Source organism: Wyeomyia smithii, chromosome 3 (genome assembly GCF_029784165.1).
Source record: "Wyeomyia smithii strain HCP4-BCI-WySm-NY-G18 chromosome 3, ASM2978416v1, whole genome shotgun sequence".
Lineage (NCBI taxonomy): Eukaryota > Metazoa > Arthropoda > Insecta > Diptera > Culicidae > Wyeomyia > Wyeomyia smithii.
This window is the reverse complement of record NC_073696.1, coordinates 73,883,732-73,902,737: the sequence shown is the minus strand read 5'-3', so window position 1 is coordinate 73,902,737 and position 19,006 is coordinate 73,883,732. Positions and strand designations below refer to the sequence as shown.

The 19,006-nt window shown below is 35.5% G+C and overlaps 1 protein-coding gene across 2 annotated transcripts in view; it reads left to right on the top strand.

The window, feature by feature from the left end:
• Positions 1-715: 715 nt before the first annotated feature.
• Positions 716-19,006, top strand: part of LOC129727700 (activating transcription factor of chaperone) — a 28,495-nt gene continuing 10,204 nt past the window's right edge. The window contains exons 1-3 of one of the 2 annotated variants that reach the window (XM_055685765.1): positions 716-879; positions 1,985-2,257; positions 2,321-2,443. In XM_055685765.1, coding sequence (XP_055541740.1) covers positions 2,143-2,257; positions 2,321-2,443 — 238 coding nt within the window. In that variant the 5' untranslated portion in view covers positions 716-879; positions 1,985-2,142. Of the gene's footprint in view, positions 880-1,984; positions 2,258-2,320; positions 2,444-13,850; positions 14,975-19,006 lie in introns of those variants that run through there. The other variant, XM_055685766.1, reaches the window with a different exon arrangement.

Genomic DNA, 19,006 nt, shown 5'->3' with positions numbered 1-19,006 from the left:
CAATGTGTGTGAAGGAGATGATTTAATTCCGTCAGGGCGAATGGCTACTTCAGTTCCGTGCGAGCGCCTGTTTTCGAAAGCTGGGTCATTGATATCGGAAAAAAGAAACCGTTTATCGGCGACATATCTACAAAAGCATTGTTTTATGGGAAGTATTGATGAGTCCGAATGGTTTAATTAGAGTAAATATATATTTCTTAAGTTGCAATAAACAATGATATTATTTTAAACGTTATTCAAAACATTGTTCTTGAAAAACTATTCGAACGATCCGATACTTAACAAAACCGATACTCTGGAAGCGATATTATCAAAGTTTCAATCTTTTTTCTCGATGCCAGTATCGATTCGAGAATCGATACTTTGATCAATTTTACCGTCACTACCTATGAAAAGACGCCATTTTTCTATGACCGAAAAATAACAAGCAAAATATTGGAACCACAGTGGGTTCGAAATGGAAATGGAGCCACAAAAAAAGTCACATACAACCCAGTGCAAAAGCATAGGCGCGTCTAAGGCCTGTTTATAACACATTCTTTGTTCTCCGCTATCCAATGATACAGAACTTTGAAATGGTAGTTACGCAATTTTTAATAAGCCCATCTCTAATTCTTTCCCGTCCCAAAATTTGTGTAGAGTTTCAGTATGACATTTCTGTTGCATATGAACACACATACTACAACATTTCTCACAGCCTGCATGAACATGAATGCCGAGCATGAATCACTCTCATTTCCCAATGTTTCCTGAAAAAAGTGTGTCGAAAATTTTACGCGATTTTATAAAAAGGTGAAAATGGATTACTAGTTGCGAGCAGCTAGCAGCGCACTGCGGTGCCCAAGTACAACAGAACATATTTTAGTGGATTAGCATGATGTGAGTAACAATTTACGTCCACAAAGGAATACAATTGCGAAAAACTTCAACAGTCGCTCTTGTTTTCGCGACGCCATTCAGATATGGGATAGCTAGCGTGTGCAATAATTTCGTATTGTCATCGGTATGACGTTAAATGCTCTTATGGGAATTGTAACGAAATTCCTATATCTGTTTAGATTAGGAAACAAAATAACATATTAGTTTAGCAGACTGTTACCATCGAATACAAAATGTAGAGTAAAGAGAGTAGCTGAACTAAAAATGACGTAATCGATATTATGTATTGCAAAACTAACTTTTTATATATGTACCTACCTATGAAAAGTCCAACGTCAGCAATATAATTTCTTGGCGTTAAAAAATTGGGAAAAAAATGATTTTGTAATTCGAAAAATCTAAACATATTCTAGGGCCATGGTACATCTACAGGCAATATAGAAAGCATTGAATCAACATTTATATTGGCATTTGATAAATCGAATTCTTGAAATAACTGGTACAATACAATTAGTGTAGGGGGGATAGTGTGGCTAAATTCCATTATTTCCTTTACTCCGTCGAATCGACTTCATTGACACATGTTCGCAATCTTACTATGTTGCATAAAAATGATCCTCTGGATGAGTGCAGTTCTCTTGTTTGTAAATATCATTAAAGTGGCAATGACTGACGAATGTAAATTTTACTTACAGACTGTAGATTGATGGCAGAGATAATCAAACGATGGTGTCAAATGATGGTTTCTACGATGCATGATTTATGAGATGAATTTATAAAGTACACGATGTTTGAGCAAATCAAATATATTTTTTCTTGTATATTTTCGGTTATTTGCAATACCGATGATTGAGCAATTTGATATGACGAAGACTCCCTTCTATCTGACTGTTCTATATTGTCTAATCCCTTTTATCAATATTCAGAACATCTTCACTCTAAAAATTTGCAATTATAGAATGTTTTTTTTTTTTTCATTCTCACTATCTGTATTATTCTAAAGTTACGTTTTCTTGTAAAATAGCTCAATAATTTATTAATGTAGAACGCGATTTATCACAACTACATATTAAGTTTATTAAAACAATGTTTTTTTGTCTTTCAGAGCCGAAATGGCATCTTACACAAGCAAAATGGCGTCCCCAGCGACAGACCCGAGTTTTAAATTCCAAAAATCATCATTGTCTTTAACATCTATATTTACCCAATATTTACCATCGTCGTTTGTTGAGTCCACATCTGTGAGATTATCGGAAAACAGCGATGGAAGCTTGTCATCTGCTAAACATGGACTGGGAGGGCAAAATGGAGCCAACGTCTCCATTCTCCCAGGACTCCTATGTTGAGCTAAATTCCGAAGACTACGATTTCTGCAATGGTAAACTTGCAGCAGAAGCCAATCTCACGATTAACTCTATTAATTTTATTTAAATCCTCACAGAAGGCCTCTTCAGTAATGCTCTCTTCGATGTCATCGTTGATACCAAACCAGTCATCACATCTGACTTGATGTTGGATTCATCCCTGATTGTCTCTAAATCTACTCTCGAAAAGCCTAAAAAAGGTTAGTTCCTTGAATTGTTTCTTATGATTTCTTATAGTTATATGTATCTAAGAACTACCGCAACAGCATAAAAACATTTGTTCGAGTCTTGAAAAATGTTGTCAAATTTTTACCGTACAGTACTTGGTACATTTTGAGATACTAGTAAAGAACATATTCGAAAATACTTTGATTTTGTGTTAAACGCCCAGTGAAACTAGCGTTTTTTATTTTAATTTATACTGAACATTGAATATATTTCCATTCAATCAATTGTGGGTAACACAATGACAAATAAGCTGTACTAACTTTATAACAATTTGATTTGACTTAATCTTCGCGTCAAACATATGTAGTCGATTGCAGAAAAACTTAGATATTTACTCTACATAAACATACTCTTGCAAAAATGGAAAATTTCTCTCAGTGCGTCTAAAACTAAATTTGTCATTTTCCCTCGTAAACCTAGAGCTTCTTGCAAACCAAACAATAATCACGTTATCAGGTGAATAAGATTATTTTAAGTTAGTCTGACAAAGTCAAGTACTTGGACTTAGTTTACGTTAAAAACTTATTTTCCATTGAAAGTGTACAAGTAAAGTGCATTGAATATTTGAAAAAAAAGGCTCAGTTCGTTGAAGCAAATCAAGTGGTATACATGGCAAAAATCATAATTGTATACTGCCTTCAATGTTGCTGTAATGCTAGATAAATTTAAATTTTTCCAAATTTCGAATTACACGTCAGGCAAACACTAAAATGAGCCAGATTTCTGTTAGGTTGCCGTTGCATCTTTTTATTGTACACCATAAAATGGGGTAAAAGTAATCATTCTTTACAACATTTTCCCAATAACTCGCTGCTTGTTCTTCCATACAGTGTAGGTATGTTCAAAACAAGTACTGGTATATGCCCAAGAACATTCCCATTGCTATAAGTTAAATTTCGATCATTTACTTCATGAAATACAGTAAAGTATTTTTTACACGATTACCGTGTAAAAAAAAACGCGTTAATAAAAAAACGACGTAAAGAATCCGCGTTATTTGGAAAAATCGCGTAAAAAACCTATAAACATGTAACTGTGTAAGAAACACCATACTACAGTCTGTTATCGTTACTGTTACTTACTTACTGTACCCGTTTTACGCGAGGACGAAAAACCGTGTAAAAAAACCCGTTATTTGAAAAAAACGTCGTAAAAAACGCGTTATTTGGAAAATCGTCGTAAAAAAAGTGTAAAAAAGCTTTACTGTAAATCTATGAATTCTCTAAAGTAATTGACCACTTAAGAAAGCCATGCATTTTATTAAAACTAAAAAATATAAGTCACAGCTACTTTGGAAACGAAAAAATGATGGAATTTTTTGATTTTGCTCTCATTCGATCATCGTTCGACCGATTAAATCGGTTTTTTGCACAAGGTCAAAAATCAACTCTGTTATCAGTTTTTCCGTAATCTTCTGGTAAATCATCAGTATTAATCAGGTTGGTGAAAACCTGGAAAATCAGGGAATGTTAGGGAATTCATTTTTTGATCAGGGAAATCCGGGAATGTCAGGGAAAACTGAAAAACAAATAGGAAAAAGTTTTCAACCGAGATGCGTTTTTTCAACTGCTCTTTAGCGCCAAAACGAATTCATTCAGCGTAAAAGGCTAGTGCGGGACTTTTATTGTTTGGTTTCATATCCGATCGAGCACATTTTTCACTGGGATTTCAGAGTTGCGGTCATTTACGTTACACTTTTTTGTGCTGAACGCTGATTTTTTTTCACTATATATAGGGTAACGGGGGTATTTTGGCCAGCTTTGGGAGGTGTTCGCACAGTTCATTAAAAACAAACACAATTTTTCAACATAAAAACCTACTTTATTATACCATTGTTAAAAGCTAAGTATCTATTTTATTATACACCGTTCAACAATGCAATATATTGAAAAATATCCTAGAAATATCAAAATTTCTACAAAGTACTAAAACATATTTTGGTCCACCAAATATTTACTTTGGCCCACCTTTATATTTACAGACGTGTATGGAAATAGTTCGGACTAATTATATTTGAGACCATCATCGGTATTTTTAGAGCAAAAACAGTGGGTTTGAGGAGAACATCCTTCTGCTTTGAATTTTTGTAAATTTTAGGCATCTAAATATGAAATGATTTGGCTTATAGCGGTTTGACAGGCATTCTCATCTAATATCATATCGTTAAATGTGATAAATTAAGAAGTAATTACCTGCAAATTGTCACAAGCTACTTCTTTGTTCACGTGCAACGACCGAACGGTAATCAAAGAGATGTCAAAACTTGACATGGCCAAAATATGTTTGCTTCAGAAACAGGCAAACATATTTCGGCCATGCGTTTAACCACTTTTTCAACTTTTTCCAACATGTTAAAGTATACAAACTGTTTCTATGACATTTTATTGATGTTACTACAGCAACGAATTGTTTCATTAGCATACATATTTTTTCAATAGGTTCCGGACATTGACTTGTATATTACCACTTCCTCTTGACTTTGGGTTGACTCAGCCATGACTTTGAATATGTATGAACTAATTCCAAAATAACACTACCTAGAGCCAGTTTTTTGACGAAAGTTATAGTGTAGTATGATTCTTAGGTGTGTTATTCAATGTTGCGTGCATAGTTTTCTAATATTCATTGATTTTATCAGATAAAATGCGTAAAATGTTACCGGGTGGGCCAAAATATGCATGAGGGCCAAAATACCCCCGTTACCCTTATCGAATTTTATATATAATCGAGTCAGAGAAGAAAAAAGTTTTATATTGATTTTTCATAAATGTTTTGTTGCTTTCGAATAAATAAGAAGAATTTTATTTTTGATTCATCCCCTTAAAGTCAGAAAACACATTTCTTACAAAAAAATACATATCTTGCAGTTATTTCGGATGTAATTGCAGTCAAATATAAAGAAAAATTATTTAAAAAAAAATTTGAAAGTACATATAGATTTGTTAACTTGTTTGAATTTAATTTCTCAAATTTTAAAAAAATATTTTTTCAAAATTTTTTTAATTTTTTTTAATTTTTTTTTTTAATTTTTGAAATTATTTTTATTCTGGTATTTTTGTTTAAGTATTTTTAGTTTTTTTATTTGTAAATTTTTTTAAACAATTTTTAAAATTTATTGTTTTTAAAATTTAAAGCGTTACGTATTTTGTAGACATACGCTTACGATACATTAGCTCTAGATAAGTCATGTTTGAAATTCAAGAACAAAATTTTTTGCTTCTATATATAATCGAGTCTAAAATTATATATAATCGAATCATATATAATCGAGTCAATATATAATGGAGTCTTTATATAATCGAGTCCGACCTGTATCAGGGAAATTAATGTTAAATTTCAGGGAAAATCGGGGAATTTAATTTTGAAAACTTTCTCGCCACTCGGAAGCGTACCACTTACTTCAATAGTGATACTGCCAAAAATATAAAGTGCGGAGTACAGAAAACACCTGGGAAATATCACAATAGAACAAATGTCTCTGGTCGCGGTGATGAGTCCCCCAGGAATAAAAAATGTCGTTTGAAATTATATTTTTAGTGTTTTAATCAAACATTACTTGATTTTCGAAGTTTAACGCAATTTACCCTAAATTCAGTTCATTTTTAGTAAATTGAATAAACTTTTGGCATTTTAAAACTTGTTCCATTAAATTTAATTGAGATTTGAAGTTAAATGATTTTACGAAAATATATAAAATATATACACATTTTAGTTGATCAATTTCATTCCATTTCACAGTTTCTACCTGCACAATTTTACATGAAAAATTACCTATTGGTAAACGAAATGACAACCAGATTATTATGCACACACACAAAACGGCTTCACTGAGTGCTCGGTTGAAAACAAAAGACAGCTGTCACATTTTTTCGTAAAACTCGGTTCAACCCAACTGAAGTTTCGGCACAAAATAATACCGAGCCGAAATTTCAGTTTGGTGAACCAAGATTCGCGAAAAAATGTAACAGCTGCCATTATTGCCAGTGGTACCGTTCTCGGTAATAAATTACCGGGTCCCGGCGAAAATTTTCAAGTGTGAGACTTTTTATTTGCATTTTGCCATATTTTTGAAATCTAGTGTTAACCGTTAACATACGGATACGTGTTTGTTGAATATTGTTTTAGTTATGATAGTACATGATTATTCATGGTACCAACGATACTAGCTGAGAGTTTATTCTCCTAAGTCTATATTTTATGTTTGAAGAAAAAATAAAATAAATAAAATTGTTAAAAAGGTGTTGGTAATTGATCAAATTTATCAAACAAAGAAATAATCATCTGATCTGATTTCTCAAAATTTCGCTTTAATTTTGATCAGTGACGTAATTTATAAAATGATAAGAATTATCTGGATTGAGCTCCTGCTCGACAAGTAATTTTACAATTCGTATAATCAAAACAGTTCTTTGGTAGCCTAAGCAAGAAAACCAACACAAAGGCCTGTTATGTTTCCCTATTTCGACTCGGATAATTAATTAACTGGATTGTTAGGTTGAATTCAGCTGCGATCGACGATGATCTTCTAAAGTATGACGAATCATTCAATTCACGTAAACATATCTTCGTATTGTACGCCGCACGCTTAACTAACATGGATGTAAAATTTGAATGTGTATTGTTTGTTGTACTCCTTCCCTAAGAGAGCTCTAGAAAGGCTCGAATTGTAATCTATTTCTTTGCTGTAAAGTCACACTTGCTGCTTTAGTGTTGCGTTAGGCTGGTTATTATGTACACGTTACTACTACTAGAAACGCCTTATACTAGGGCAGGTCAATACAGTCACAGGCGCGTCATAGCGGTCAACTATTAATCAATAATCTATGACCATATTTTGATAGCGAGCGTTTACTAGTTTCTCGTTGAAAGGGTTTTTCGCATGTGGATTGTGGGAATTTTGCCACGAAATGTTTTGCTCGTTGCGTTTATACGAATGTTGGTTCCAACCACTGGATATTCCCGAAGAACCGGTTCTAAGAAACTTCCAGCCTTTTTATTGATTTTTTATAATAGCAAAAATGTTTATTTACAACTAAGTAACTGAGCAGTATTTTCTCCTGAGCCGATGACGGCTACATACCGGAAAACTTCGGTGCTGTGTGTACGAATGGTTATTAACCTTGAACTTTTGGAATTTATGTGATTAGTTCTCTCGCCCAATGATTCCGAAGTGAATGGATACAAAAAGCTATACAGCATTTTCCTTCTTGACGTGCAAGGTTTCTTTATGACGGTTGTAAATTATAACGCAGTATAATCGGGTTGTGTCCATCGAACACAGGAATAAGAAAAAAATCTGTAGACGTCACAACTTCATTTCAAAGGCTTTATATCTTTTTTCATAGAACACTTGTAAAAAATTCCATTACAATTGCAAAATAGTGACGTGTGATTGTTTGCTATGCCCTAAGTTACAGTAAGCGGATTTCCGTATCTAATCGTTTTTATCATTATCGTTATCGCCCCTTCGTTGGCAAAAAAAAACTGAAACGAAATCTGGTCATAACCGGTTATACATTTGAATTCGGACGACAGTCATACAGATATTTCTTTTGTACTAGGTCAAGCAAAATGCAAAAAAAATGATCGATGTACCTTACCTTATCAGTCAGATGTTATATTTGATGCCGATTAAAATTTTAGCGGGTGGAATACGTTGATAAAAATGCATTTTTAATCGGTCGCAAAAGAGAAACTTCGATCGCTTTTAAGTACCACTTTCTGATGTCCAATTGAGCTAAAATAATGCATGGAGACTTTCCGCCAAACGAAACACAGTCCTGGGGATGTGATTAACCTGTAAAGACCCAGGACGGAACTTGTTTTTTGAAAATGCTCGTTCTCAGCGCTGGAACGACCGATTTGGGAAAACTTGGAATTTTATTCAAGGTGAATAGTAGCTCTAAGTTTTGGTAAAGGTGCCACCCCTCTGGACCCCTCCCCGTTTTTGTGAGACGCAAATGAGCCGTTGAGAGCAAAAGTGGTACATGTGCCATTAAGTAAATTTTTCAGGAGACGCAATAAACGAAAACACTCAATTAGTAAATTGTTTTCAACAAATTTTTTCAACAAAACTTCACTAAATCACTCCTGGAAAGGTTTCAAAAGACGGTACAGGAAAGCATAACCAGTTCTGGTTAAGAAACTTTCACAAACTTCAATGGAAAAACATGTACCACTTTTGTTCTATGGAAAAAATAACGACAACCAGAAAACGTTGAGAGCAAAAGTGGTACATGTCCAGTGTGAGCATGAAGGATGCATTACAGCTCTCTAATCTTAGGACATAGAACATTCATGTCTTCAGCAGAGTTGTCCACGTGATTGAGTACTATAAAATGATGATCTGTTTGTTAGGGAACTCTCTCTTCATGGCGCTAGTGTATATGTATTTGATATCAGCGTACGAGTTGATACTGAAATAGGTAAAACTAGACATATCTTCATCTGAAAATACTCAATCACTTGACCAACTTTGCTGAAGACATGATTGTTTTATATCCTAAGATCCTCGACTTACAGTTCATCTAACATGCACAGACTGGACATGTACCACTTTTGCTCTCAACGAAATGGTGATTATGTTAATTACCAAAAATTGTGTTGGCTATAACTTTGGTTTAGGTTATCAGATCTCGGTTTTTCTTGGATCTTCTAGTACATTATTGCGTTCTGCATCATGTTATGCAAAAAACCCAAAAAGTGTAAAAGTGGCACATGTACCACTTTTGCTCTCAACGGCTCAAATATGTCTGTGTTTTTTTTCTAATTTTTCAAACAGATTGAGCAAACACTGGGAATTTTCATACGTATCAATTGCTCCATGTATCAAATCTTGTCAGGTGGATGAAATATGGTATGTAAGAGCGAATTTTGGAGTTTCCAAATTATTTCAGTACAAAATCACAAAACTACGTATTTTTCTAAAAATTAAAATAAGAAAATCGTTCTTCAAATTTCAAGCTCTACATTTTTGCGGTAAGGTCTCCTGAATCAATACGCGATGAAATATTTATTTTAGCATGCAAATATTGAATATGCAATATTTAATCACACTGTGTTATTTAAGTAAGGAGCTATTATCGCTGTTTCCGATGAGAGCCTTACCGATAGAGAACAACAGGATCATGCAGTGAACCGGTATCTTCTGGGATTACAAATGAAGACTATATTTCTGCTAAACAACAAATGAAGACTATATTTCTGGTATCAGAAATCTGTATGACCACACTGAAAGAGCTATCAGGCTGACTTGGGGTTGCAATAATGATATAATAACACACAATGAAGACCATTTTCGAAACCTGCTTTTTAACATCGACTTTCATAGAATTTTTTTTACTAATTTAAATTAGTACAATTTTTAATCAATTTTGATTTACCCTACAATCCTCCGTAAGATCAATTTAGGCGCACCAGTGAGAGCAATTCTTCTTTGCTGCGCATTCCATTTCGCCGCATCAACTACAGTGCAAACAGTGTCCTTACTGGTCTTCAAAAAGCATTCAACCGTGTTTCGCAAGCGTCTGACTTTTAGCTATCTACCCGCCTCTAAATTTGTCTAAATTTGTTTCAGTGTTTCGTAGTTTATTGTTTTGAAGTATTACTGCTTTGATGTAAGGTAGCTCGTAGTCTCAAGGTTACAGAGTCTGCTTTGACAAACGAAAGATCATGAGACTCTTACGCACGCTAGATTTGAAAAAAGTCAGAGTCGACACGCAGTTGAATGCTGAATCCTGGCAATTATAATTATAAGCGTAGAGGTAAATATAAGAAAATTTCGTAACTTTACCGTGGTGACAAGTGAACCTACCTCTCCGTGATAGTCGCCAGAGATGCAGAGGGAAAGTTGGTTGCTGGTAACTACGATTCATTGTAACGCTTCCTTCATCCCTTCCCCAACCGAGCGTAAGGGCGTAGCCGGTGACGTTATTGATTTATACATGCGCCTGGAAAAACCTGGAATTATTATGGATTTTTTTAAAATTCATTATCCTTAAATTGAGTTTTGTTTTTATTATAACGTAATAAATATACTTACATAGCAGTATCTAGCTAGTCTCTATCATCAAAGCAGTATCTAGCTTCGATTGCCTGAAAAATGCAGCAGAAAAGTTTTCTTAAATCTCTTGGCCAGAGCATAATAATTGACTTATTTATTCAGGGTATAAATAAATGATTAAATTGTTTTCATTGGGATAGAAAAAAATCTCAAAAAAGCAGACTCAAACAACATATTGAATAAAAAAATATACGAAGTGATTGCATATAGCAAAGCAATTCGAACCCAAACTGAAATAGTAAAAATAACTTCTTTTTAATACTTTTGGAATCGAGTGAAAAATTTGATCAAAGAAATGATGTGCTAACAAGATATAAATTTTGCAAGGAAAAACAAGCAAAGTTCAGGTTAAGGTTAGCATTCCAATTATTGTTTCAGTCAAGACTCGACCATAGCTAGCTTGATGAAACAATTTCATGCATTGAGCGCTACTGGGAAGCTACAAAATATATCAGGATTTTAGCCTTCTGGCTACAAAAAAGATTTTTTTTTTTGAATAACAGCAGATTTTTTCGAAAGCATTATTTATGTTTGTTGCATTTGAAGTAATTGGCACGAGGAATCAATTTCAAAGCTAATTTTGTAGTATGGATTTTGCGATGAGCATTTTAAAATTACACTAAGGTCGCTTTTTACGCGGTTTTCTTTACGCGAGTTTTTTTGACGCGGCTTTTTTACGCGGATTCCGGAATTTACGCGTTTTTTTACGCGGATTCCGGAATTTACGCGGTATTTTTTTTTTTGTCCAGATTTCGGTTCCCTCCACTCGGAATGCAAAATTACCGTGGTGACAAGTGAACCTACCTCTCCGTGATAGTCGCCAGAGATGCAGAGGGAAAGTTGGTTGCTGGTAACTACGATTCATTGTAACGCTTCCTTCATCCCTTCCCCAACCGAGCGTAAGGGCGTAGCCGGTGACGTTATTGATTTATACATGCGCCTGGAAAAACCTGGAATTATTATGGATTTTTTTAAAATTCATTATCCTTAAATTGAGTTTTGTTTTTATTATAACGTAATAAATATACTTACATAGCAGTATCTAGCTAGTCTCTATCATCAAAGCAGTATCTAGATATAACAAGATATAATTTTTGCAACAAAAAACAAGCAAAGTTCAGGTTAAGGTTAGCATTCCAATTATTGTTTCAGTCAAGACTCGACCATAGCTAGCTTGATGAAACAATTTCATGCATTGAGCGCTACTGGGAAGCAAAAAAGATTTTTTTTTTGAATAACAGCAGATTTTTTCGAAAGCATTATTTATGTTTGTTGCATTTGAAGTAATTGGCACGAGGAATCAATTTCAAAGCTAATTTTGTAGTATGGATTTTGCGACGAGCATTTTAAAATTACACTAAGGTCGCTTTTTACGCGGATTCCGGAATTTACGCGTTCTTTTTACGCGGATTCCGGAATTTACGCGGTATTTTTTTTTGCCCGGATTTCGGTTTCCCTCCACTCGGAATGCAAAATTAACGATGGTTTTTTTACGCGGATTCCGGAATTTACGCGGTTTTTTTTTACGCGGATTCCGGAATTTACGCGGTTTTTTTACGCGGATTCCGGAGTTTACGCGGCACGTATCCCCCGCGTAAAAAGCGACTTTAGTGTACAAGTCGTTTCGAACAGTTTTCTTCTTTTGATAACTTTCTGCCATAAAAAGTCGGAAACGCAAGGCTGTTGTGAGAAAAATTCTGTGTATAAATTATTGGGAAAAGTTTAAGGCTATTTTGCGTTTTTATCTTTGCCATTCGGATCTTTCCTGAGCAATTCCACACAAAAAAAAAACGGACAACCAATTTTAACGACCATTTTTTATTTGGCTGAAACTTGGCAAAGAATGCCAAAAGATGTCATTTTGTGCTATTGGTTCAATTTTATGGAACACGACTCATTTTTGAGAAGCTATTTTAAAATGATATTTTGGGAAAGTATGGATGATTAAAAATATTTTCAGAGTCAACACGGTTTGTTTGATCGGTGTGACGTCTTCGGCAAAGTTGTAGATAACAATTTTGCCTTTCTGAAAAAATATACACTCTAAAAAAATTATATTATGAAAAAAAACTTGAAATAATTATCCAAAAAAGCTCATTTTTTAAAAATCTTTTTTTTTATAAAAACTACAAAAGGTTACCTAAACATAGGGGTGGGCGAAACGGCTCTTTTGCATGAGCGGCTCTGAACCGCTCACTCACCGTTCTGAACCGACTCATGTGAACGGCTCATGGTTCACAGTGGTTCACGAGCGTTGACAGTTCGTGGTTTTCGGTAAACATCGGGTTCGTGCGAACCCATCAGTTCTGGTGCGCTCAAAGAACCGTGGCTCTTTTTCGTGAGCCGTTCGTTCTTTCGCTCTTTTCTAAGAACCGGTTATATGAACGGCTCATTAGCTTTTCGCCCATCCCTACCTAAACAATAAAACCGGTTCGATTGAAACATTTTTTTAAATTTTTTTTCGAAGGGCATATTTTTTATTGAAGACACATCTGGGGCCTAATACGCAGAAGAGTTAAAATCTGCTTTCACAGAGAAATCTGGAAACAAATTTTAGTTACCCGTCAAATTTATTGAGCGCTTCGCGCCCCCCTGCCAGCCGCAAAACCCTTGTTAGGAACCACTGTTTTATATGTTTAGTAGTCGAATATAAAGACGCAAAAGTTCAACATAATTGAACAATGAAATTGTTACAGTGGTTCCTCAACAATGCATTTTTCTGAAAATTTATTGATTGTGTTACAGAAATCTAGCGAAAGATTTAACCCTCTAAGACTTACTCTGAATATTCTCAACCAGCCTTGATTTTAATTTTCAAAATTTCGCTTAATCCGTATGTTTTGTGACTTTGATCAGCGGAACTGATTTTGTTACTGTTTCAAATGGGACTTTCCGAATTTGAATTCAAATATTGGTGCCAGTTCGTTATACCTACGTATATTTGTTTGAACGAAACGCATTGTGTTTGTTTCCATGGGTCCCTACCCTCGTGACACTGTCCATTTCGGACATCCCTCGCGATCGAAAACGTATGCATACACGCACACAATCGATGATAAGCAAATGATTAAACCGGCTTGCGATTGTCGAACTAGCCCCGAACAGTGTTAGTGATGAACGTAGAGCTTAATGACTTTTGTCTGCGCAAACAAGTGGCCAGCCTGGTAGTCTGCTCTTGATATTATTAACAATCTATGAATTAGTGACTGTCGACTGGAACCCTGTTTGTTGGCGGAACTTGTCTTGGTGAATGTATTGTAGCTTTTTCGTCTTGCGTAGAGCTTGAAATCGGGCTCGTGAACAAGGTTTCCTCAGTCTACAACTTCGTGTCGTGGCAAACGTGTCTTTTCAGTTAAGCTTGTTACGCAGTGCGAATTTTTCACCTTTGAGACTCAAGTGATAGTGCGCTTGGTTAAAAACATAGAGCCGCGAAACGCTATCAAAAGCGTGTAATGATATTTGGGCCCTGTCAAGGTCTCGTCGTAGGACTATTGATGTGAATTTCGATTCAGTTGGAGTGAATGCTACCTGTGAGCATGAACGTCGCATTTGCTTATCGTTACACCTGGAATCGCGAGATTGTCTTCAACTCACAAAAGCTGGTTAAGAGACGGCCGAAAGTTGCTGCTTGATAGCTGTGGAGTATTTTCTTCAGGAGAATATCGCAGCTGTGGATACACTTCGGATACAAATTCGGAGTAAGGACATCGTTGGATAGGAATCCTTTGTGAAACTAATCAACGGTTTGACATACCAGAGAGAGAATATTGAATTCCATTTCGGCATCAGACAAGATCTGAGAGAATTTAAAAATTTTATCTGTGATTTGAAATTGCTGTGTTATATCAAGAAGAATTCTGTTATTCAGTAAAAGTTAATAAGTAAAGTTTGAAAAAGCAACTCGAAATAGCATTGCACACGAATAGTTTCAGCCTGTCGATACACTCTCTTTCTCTCTACATTGTTGTTACACACTTTTATTACAAATATTACTTTCTACAAACTATATTTCAACACGTATCGAAAGGACATTTGGAAGGGGATTGTTAGTGAATGTTGCATTACCTTCGCCAACAGTGGGTTAAGGAAATCGGCAGCCGAATCGTAATACTTTAAATTGCACAGACTATCATATACTATAGGTGTTATTCCATACCGCTGTTTTTCGACGCCAAACCTGAGAATTCCTGTACAACAAGGCTTTAATGTGCTAGGTGACTGGAGTCGCACGAGCAACAGCAAAAGCACCCGCCAATACACTAAGAACCAGCCCTTGTACAGTAAAAACAGCTTCCTGGCCGTGTATCGGTGAGATCAAGCTAATAAATAATTTAACGAACAAGTAACAAGCACTACGCAGCAGAAAAAAAGCTCACAACAGAAAATACTCCCAGCTTAAAAGCAACCGCAACTGCAGCTACCTGCACAATGAATGCTTACGGTTAGTATGGTTAATATGTTCCAGGTGTACTGCAGCTGTATGCTTCACTTTTTCGGCTAGTTGATATCCTATCTCAAGTAAGTCGAGCCTACGTAAACTTTTTTTGGCCGGTTTTATTCGAAAAAGGTCACGCAACACAACCACTTGTCAATGCGTGTTCTGAAATATATTTGTCCTCAGACAATTCGAAACTCAATTGATTCATTATTGAGAGATTTTAATTCGTATCAATCACAAACTCGCATTTGTAACAGTTTGTTCGTCTATTAAGAACAGGGCAAACAATGTATTATTTGTTTGTAGTTAGATGGTTGTCGTGTTGATTTAAAAAAAATTAATACCATTACATTATAGTACGAACTATTAGATTTGATGTTATATAACAAGATTAGTATTTTCTTTTATTGAATAAAAAATCAGGTAAATTTAATTACCAACAACCTTTTTAAAAATTAAAGCACAATCTTCTATTCGGTTTTGGATGAAATTCCCAAATGACGCTTCAAAAACCGCATTTGCAAATGGCACACTGTCAATTGCAGGCGTTTTACGGTTAGGACAGATTCACTTTTGAAATCCAATTATTTCGGATCGAGGAGTTTCAGACTCCTACGCCAGTCAGTTCCCGGACACAATGTAAGTGTCAAAAACAGATGTTCCCTGAAACATTGGGATTTCAACCGGTTATGGTAGTATTTAAACGTCAAAGAAGATAGATATGACAGCCGAAAGCAGAATGTCTCGCAGTAGTAGCACAGCGGGGTTTCTGCAAGATGTTATTTCAGCAATACATATTTGGACGTAAAACATGCTTTTGCGAAACGTGACTTAAACGTAGCGTTCTTCTACTGTGCTCAATATAAAGAGAATTGATTGAGTAATTTGTATAACGATTGGTGTACCTAGGGTATCAGCTCTTTTATCGTCAGGTTTGTCTAATTTTCGTCCGGGGGGTTAATGAAGTCAAAGAGAACTAATCTTTTGTAAGAAGATGCTCCACATTGCAAAGAACCTTCATTCAAGAAACTAACGCTCTAAGACATCATTTATCCCCCGGACGATAATAGGTAAAACCTGACGAAAATAGAGCCGATACCCTATATAATATAATTTAAGATTTGCGAAAGTTTTTCGACTCAACCGAATATGCCCGACTACGGTTTTGAATGTGAAGTTTGGTGCACACCAACACTGGAATGCGAATTCATTGATTCAGCCAGCGAACCGACTCGTGGCGTACATGAGCCTGCTGAATGCTTGAACGACATATATAAATACAAATCAAATCAATTATGGATATTAAATGCTGTTAGTTAGTGTTGCGCACTTTTATAGAAACACATATTTTCTATAGCGCGTGCTTGGATTTTTTGAATAAATTATCCGCTTTACAAGACGATGATAGGGCGTTGTTAACTCGGAAATACCTTGTGCGGAAACTGAGTCTATCGTAAGCCGTAAAACTGTGGCAGGGTTACTCTCTCAGTTGCTTCAGGTGTGCAAATCTACGAAGTTTTGAAACAGTCATAGTTTACGCAAGGATGTTCATTCTATCGTTGTATTATATGACAAATTGGATAACGCCTCAGATTTGTGTAATTTATGACAACCGGTAAAATTTTTGGCATTTTCATGTTCTTGGAGCCATTTTATGAAGCAAAACCTTCGTTTTTCCAATTACCTTAGATCGCAAAATTTCGGCTGTTTGTGTTTTTGATTAATAAATAAAAATGACTATAAAAAGCCAATCTAAAATATAGTGAGGGTCTAAGGTATTTTTATAAATCGGTATATCTGAATAAGAGATAGACAAGGACGACTTATAGAGATTGTTTGAATTTAAAAATATCCAACACTGAAAAAAAAACTCAAACCAAAGAGTGATATTTCGATAATCGGTCATCTCATATTTTTCTTGAAATATTTTCTAGCTCGACAATTTAATTGCCTTTCTAAAAAAATCAAAGTGGGCACTTTAAGGAAAAAAAGTTTCTACATATTTTTGTGTCCTCCTCGATGTACTGTAATGGCAAGAGTTTTTTTTTTGTATAGACTTCCTCACTGCGACCAGATATGCCCGGGTGTTTGCTGTATTCCGCACTTCTATTATTAGTAATACCGCTATTCAGGCTTGTGTTGTTTCTCCTCAGAGAATTACTAGCGTGTAGGAGAATATCTTTCATCTATGCGAATCACACTGATGGGCCGTGCGACGCACTTGCTGATCTGAGGAGCATGCAAAAAAAGAAAACACCGCGGTTCAATCTGAAATATCTCTCCAGGGCGATAATAAACTGGTGTAAGCTTTCTCACACGAAAGAACATCACGCTCAATAACGACACAACAGAGCTCACTGCAGTGCTTTACTGTGTGTCTCTTAGCATATATCAAATGTGGGTATGAAACTAGGTATGAAAGTAGATTGCGTTGTTTACTTTGTATCTCAAAACTAAAAAACAAGCCGCCCGTTACACATGTTTGCTATCGCTATTGAATTTATCACAGCAGTGCACACCGTGGTGTACTCCTGTGTATTTTCACTACAGTTATTCACCACTCTTGTTTTAACTAAGCTGTGGTGTAATCAGCAAGTATATTGACGACACAAAGCAAAAGTAAGCAAGAAGGGAGTGGTGAATATTTGCTCTACTCTTTACACATATCGAGGAGAATAACAAGCCTGAACTATTAAGAGATAGCATGCTTATTATTATATATCCGTGCGTGTGTAATATGATTGCACCATGTCTTTTGTGCGCTTACAGCTCTACTATACCGAGCCTTCTATTCTTATTCCCTGAAGAAGTTTTATTGGGCGTCCTTCCGACCAATTTTAATATGAAAGGGACTTATTTTTGCCTCGTTCCTCCTGTCAGATATCGCCACTCATAAATTTCCTGAAAAAGTTTCGTTGTGCGTTTTCTGGCAAGTTTTAAATATAAAAGGACCTTTTTTGTTAAGAGGAAGTCACACCAAGGTATTATAGAATTCAGCGTATAGGAAAGGTTGGGGAGCCTGAGTTTAAACCCATGCTCAAGTTGTTTTCGACATCGAATGACCCTGATTCTCTACTCGAACCTGCTACCATCTGCTTGCGGACTCGGTTACGGCTACGGAATTCTCCAATGATTGGACAAATAAGTTGTTCATTTAAAAATAACGGAAAAAATGAAGTTGAGATCCTGCAATGTAAAAAATAAATTTTAAAAAACAATAAGTGATGACAAAAACTCTTTGGAACAAACCAAAGCGGGCACTCCTGTGGGAAAAAAGCTGTTCTAACAAAAACTATTTCAAACCGGACATGTATGGAGCCGCATGAAAATGTTTTTGTTTTAAACAACCGAAAATTACTCGGAACAAGTATGACACCTTTGATTGTCTTCGGACGTTGAACTTTTTAGCTGTTCAAGGTCTTCGAGTTGGAAATTTTCTAGACTTCCATGGGTATGGTTATAAATCTTAAGTTAAGTCCACGATTGACATAGCTTTGCTTGTCAAATGGTCTTGTCGGGACTGTATCAATTTAACTGCGGACTAGATGGGATGTTGGCCTAACCTAAATGTGAAGAATGTCCAATTTATTAAAAGGAGTGGAATAACTAGAACAATGTTGGTCGTTGGACGGCTTAGAAATTTGCATGTAATTTTTTTTGTTCAATGACACTGCCGTAAGCATTGAAATATAATAAACATGTATGTCATTCCGGTTCCGAAAATAGCCATATTGAGTGGTAATTGGTCATTTTGAGCTGTTTACCGCCGCCTTGGAAATCATAATGGTGACTGAAAGGCTAGATATTTTTCCATATTTTTGAGGCACCACTTTCCGAAGTCCGATTAAATTAGAATTTTGCACTGGGACTGTTCTCGAGAAGACGAAACTTCTGAGCTCCACCTCTAACTGTACATTTTTTTATGTAATATCCTCAGTTTATGGGACAGGATCCAAAACTCATTTTGTGTGCGGAGTTGTAGATATAGAGTACGACTTATAATGTATAATCAATAGGTTGTTCATTATTCAAAAC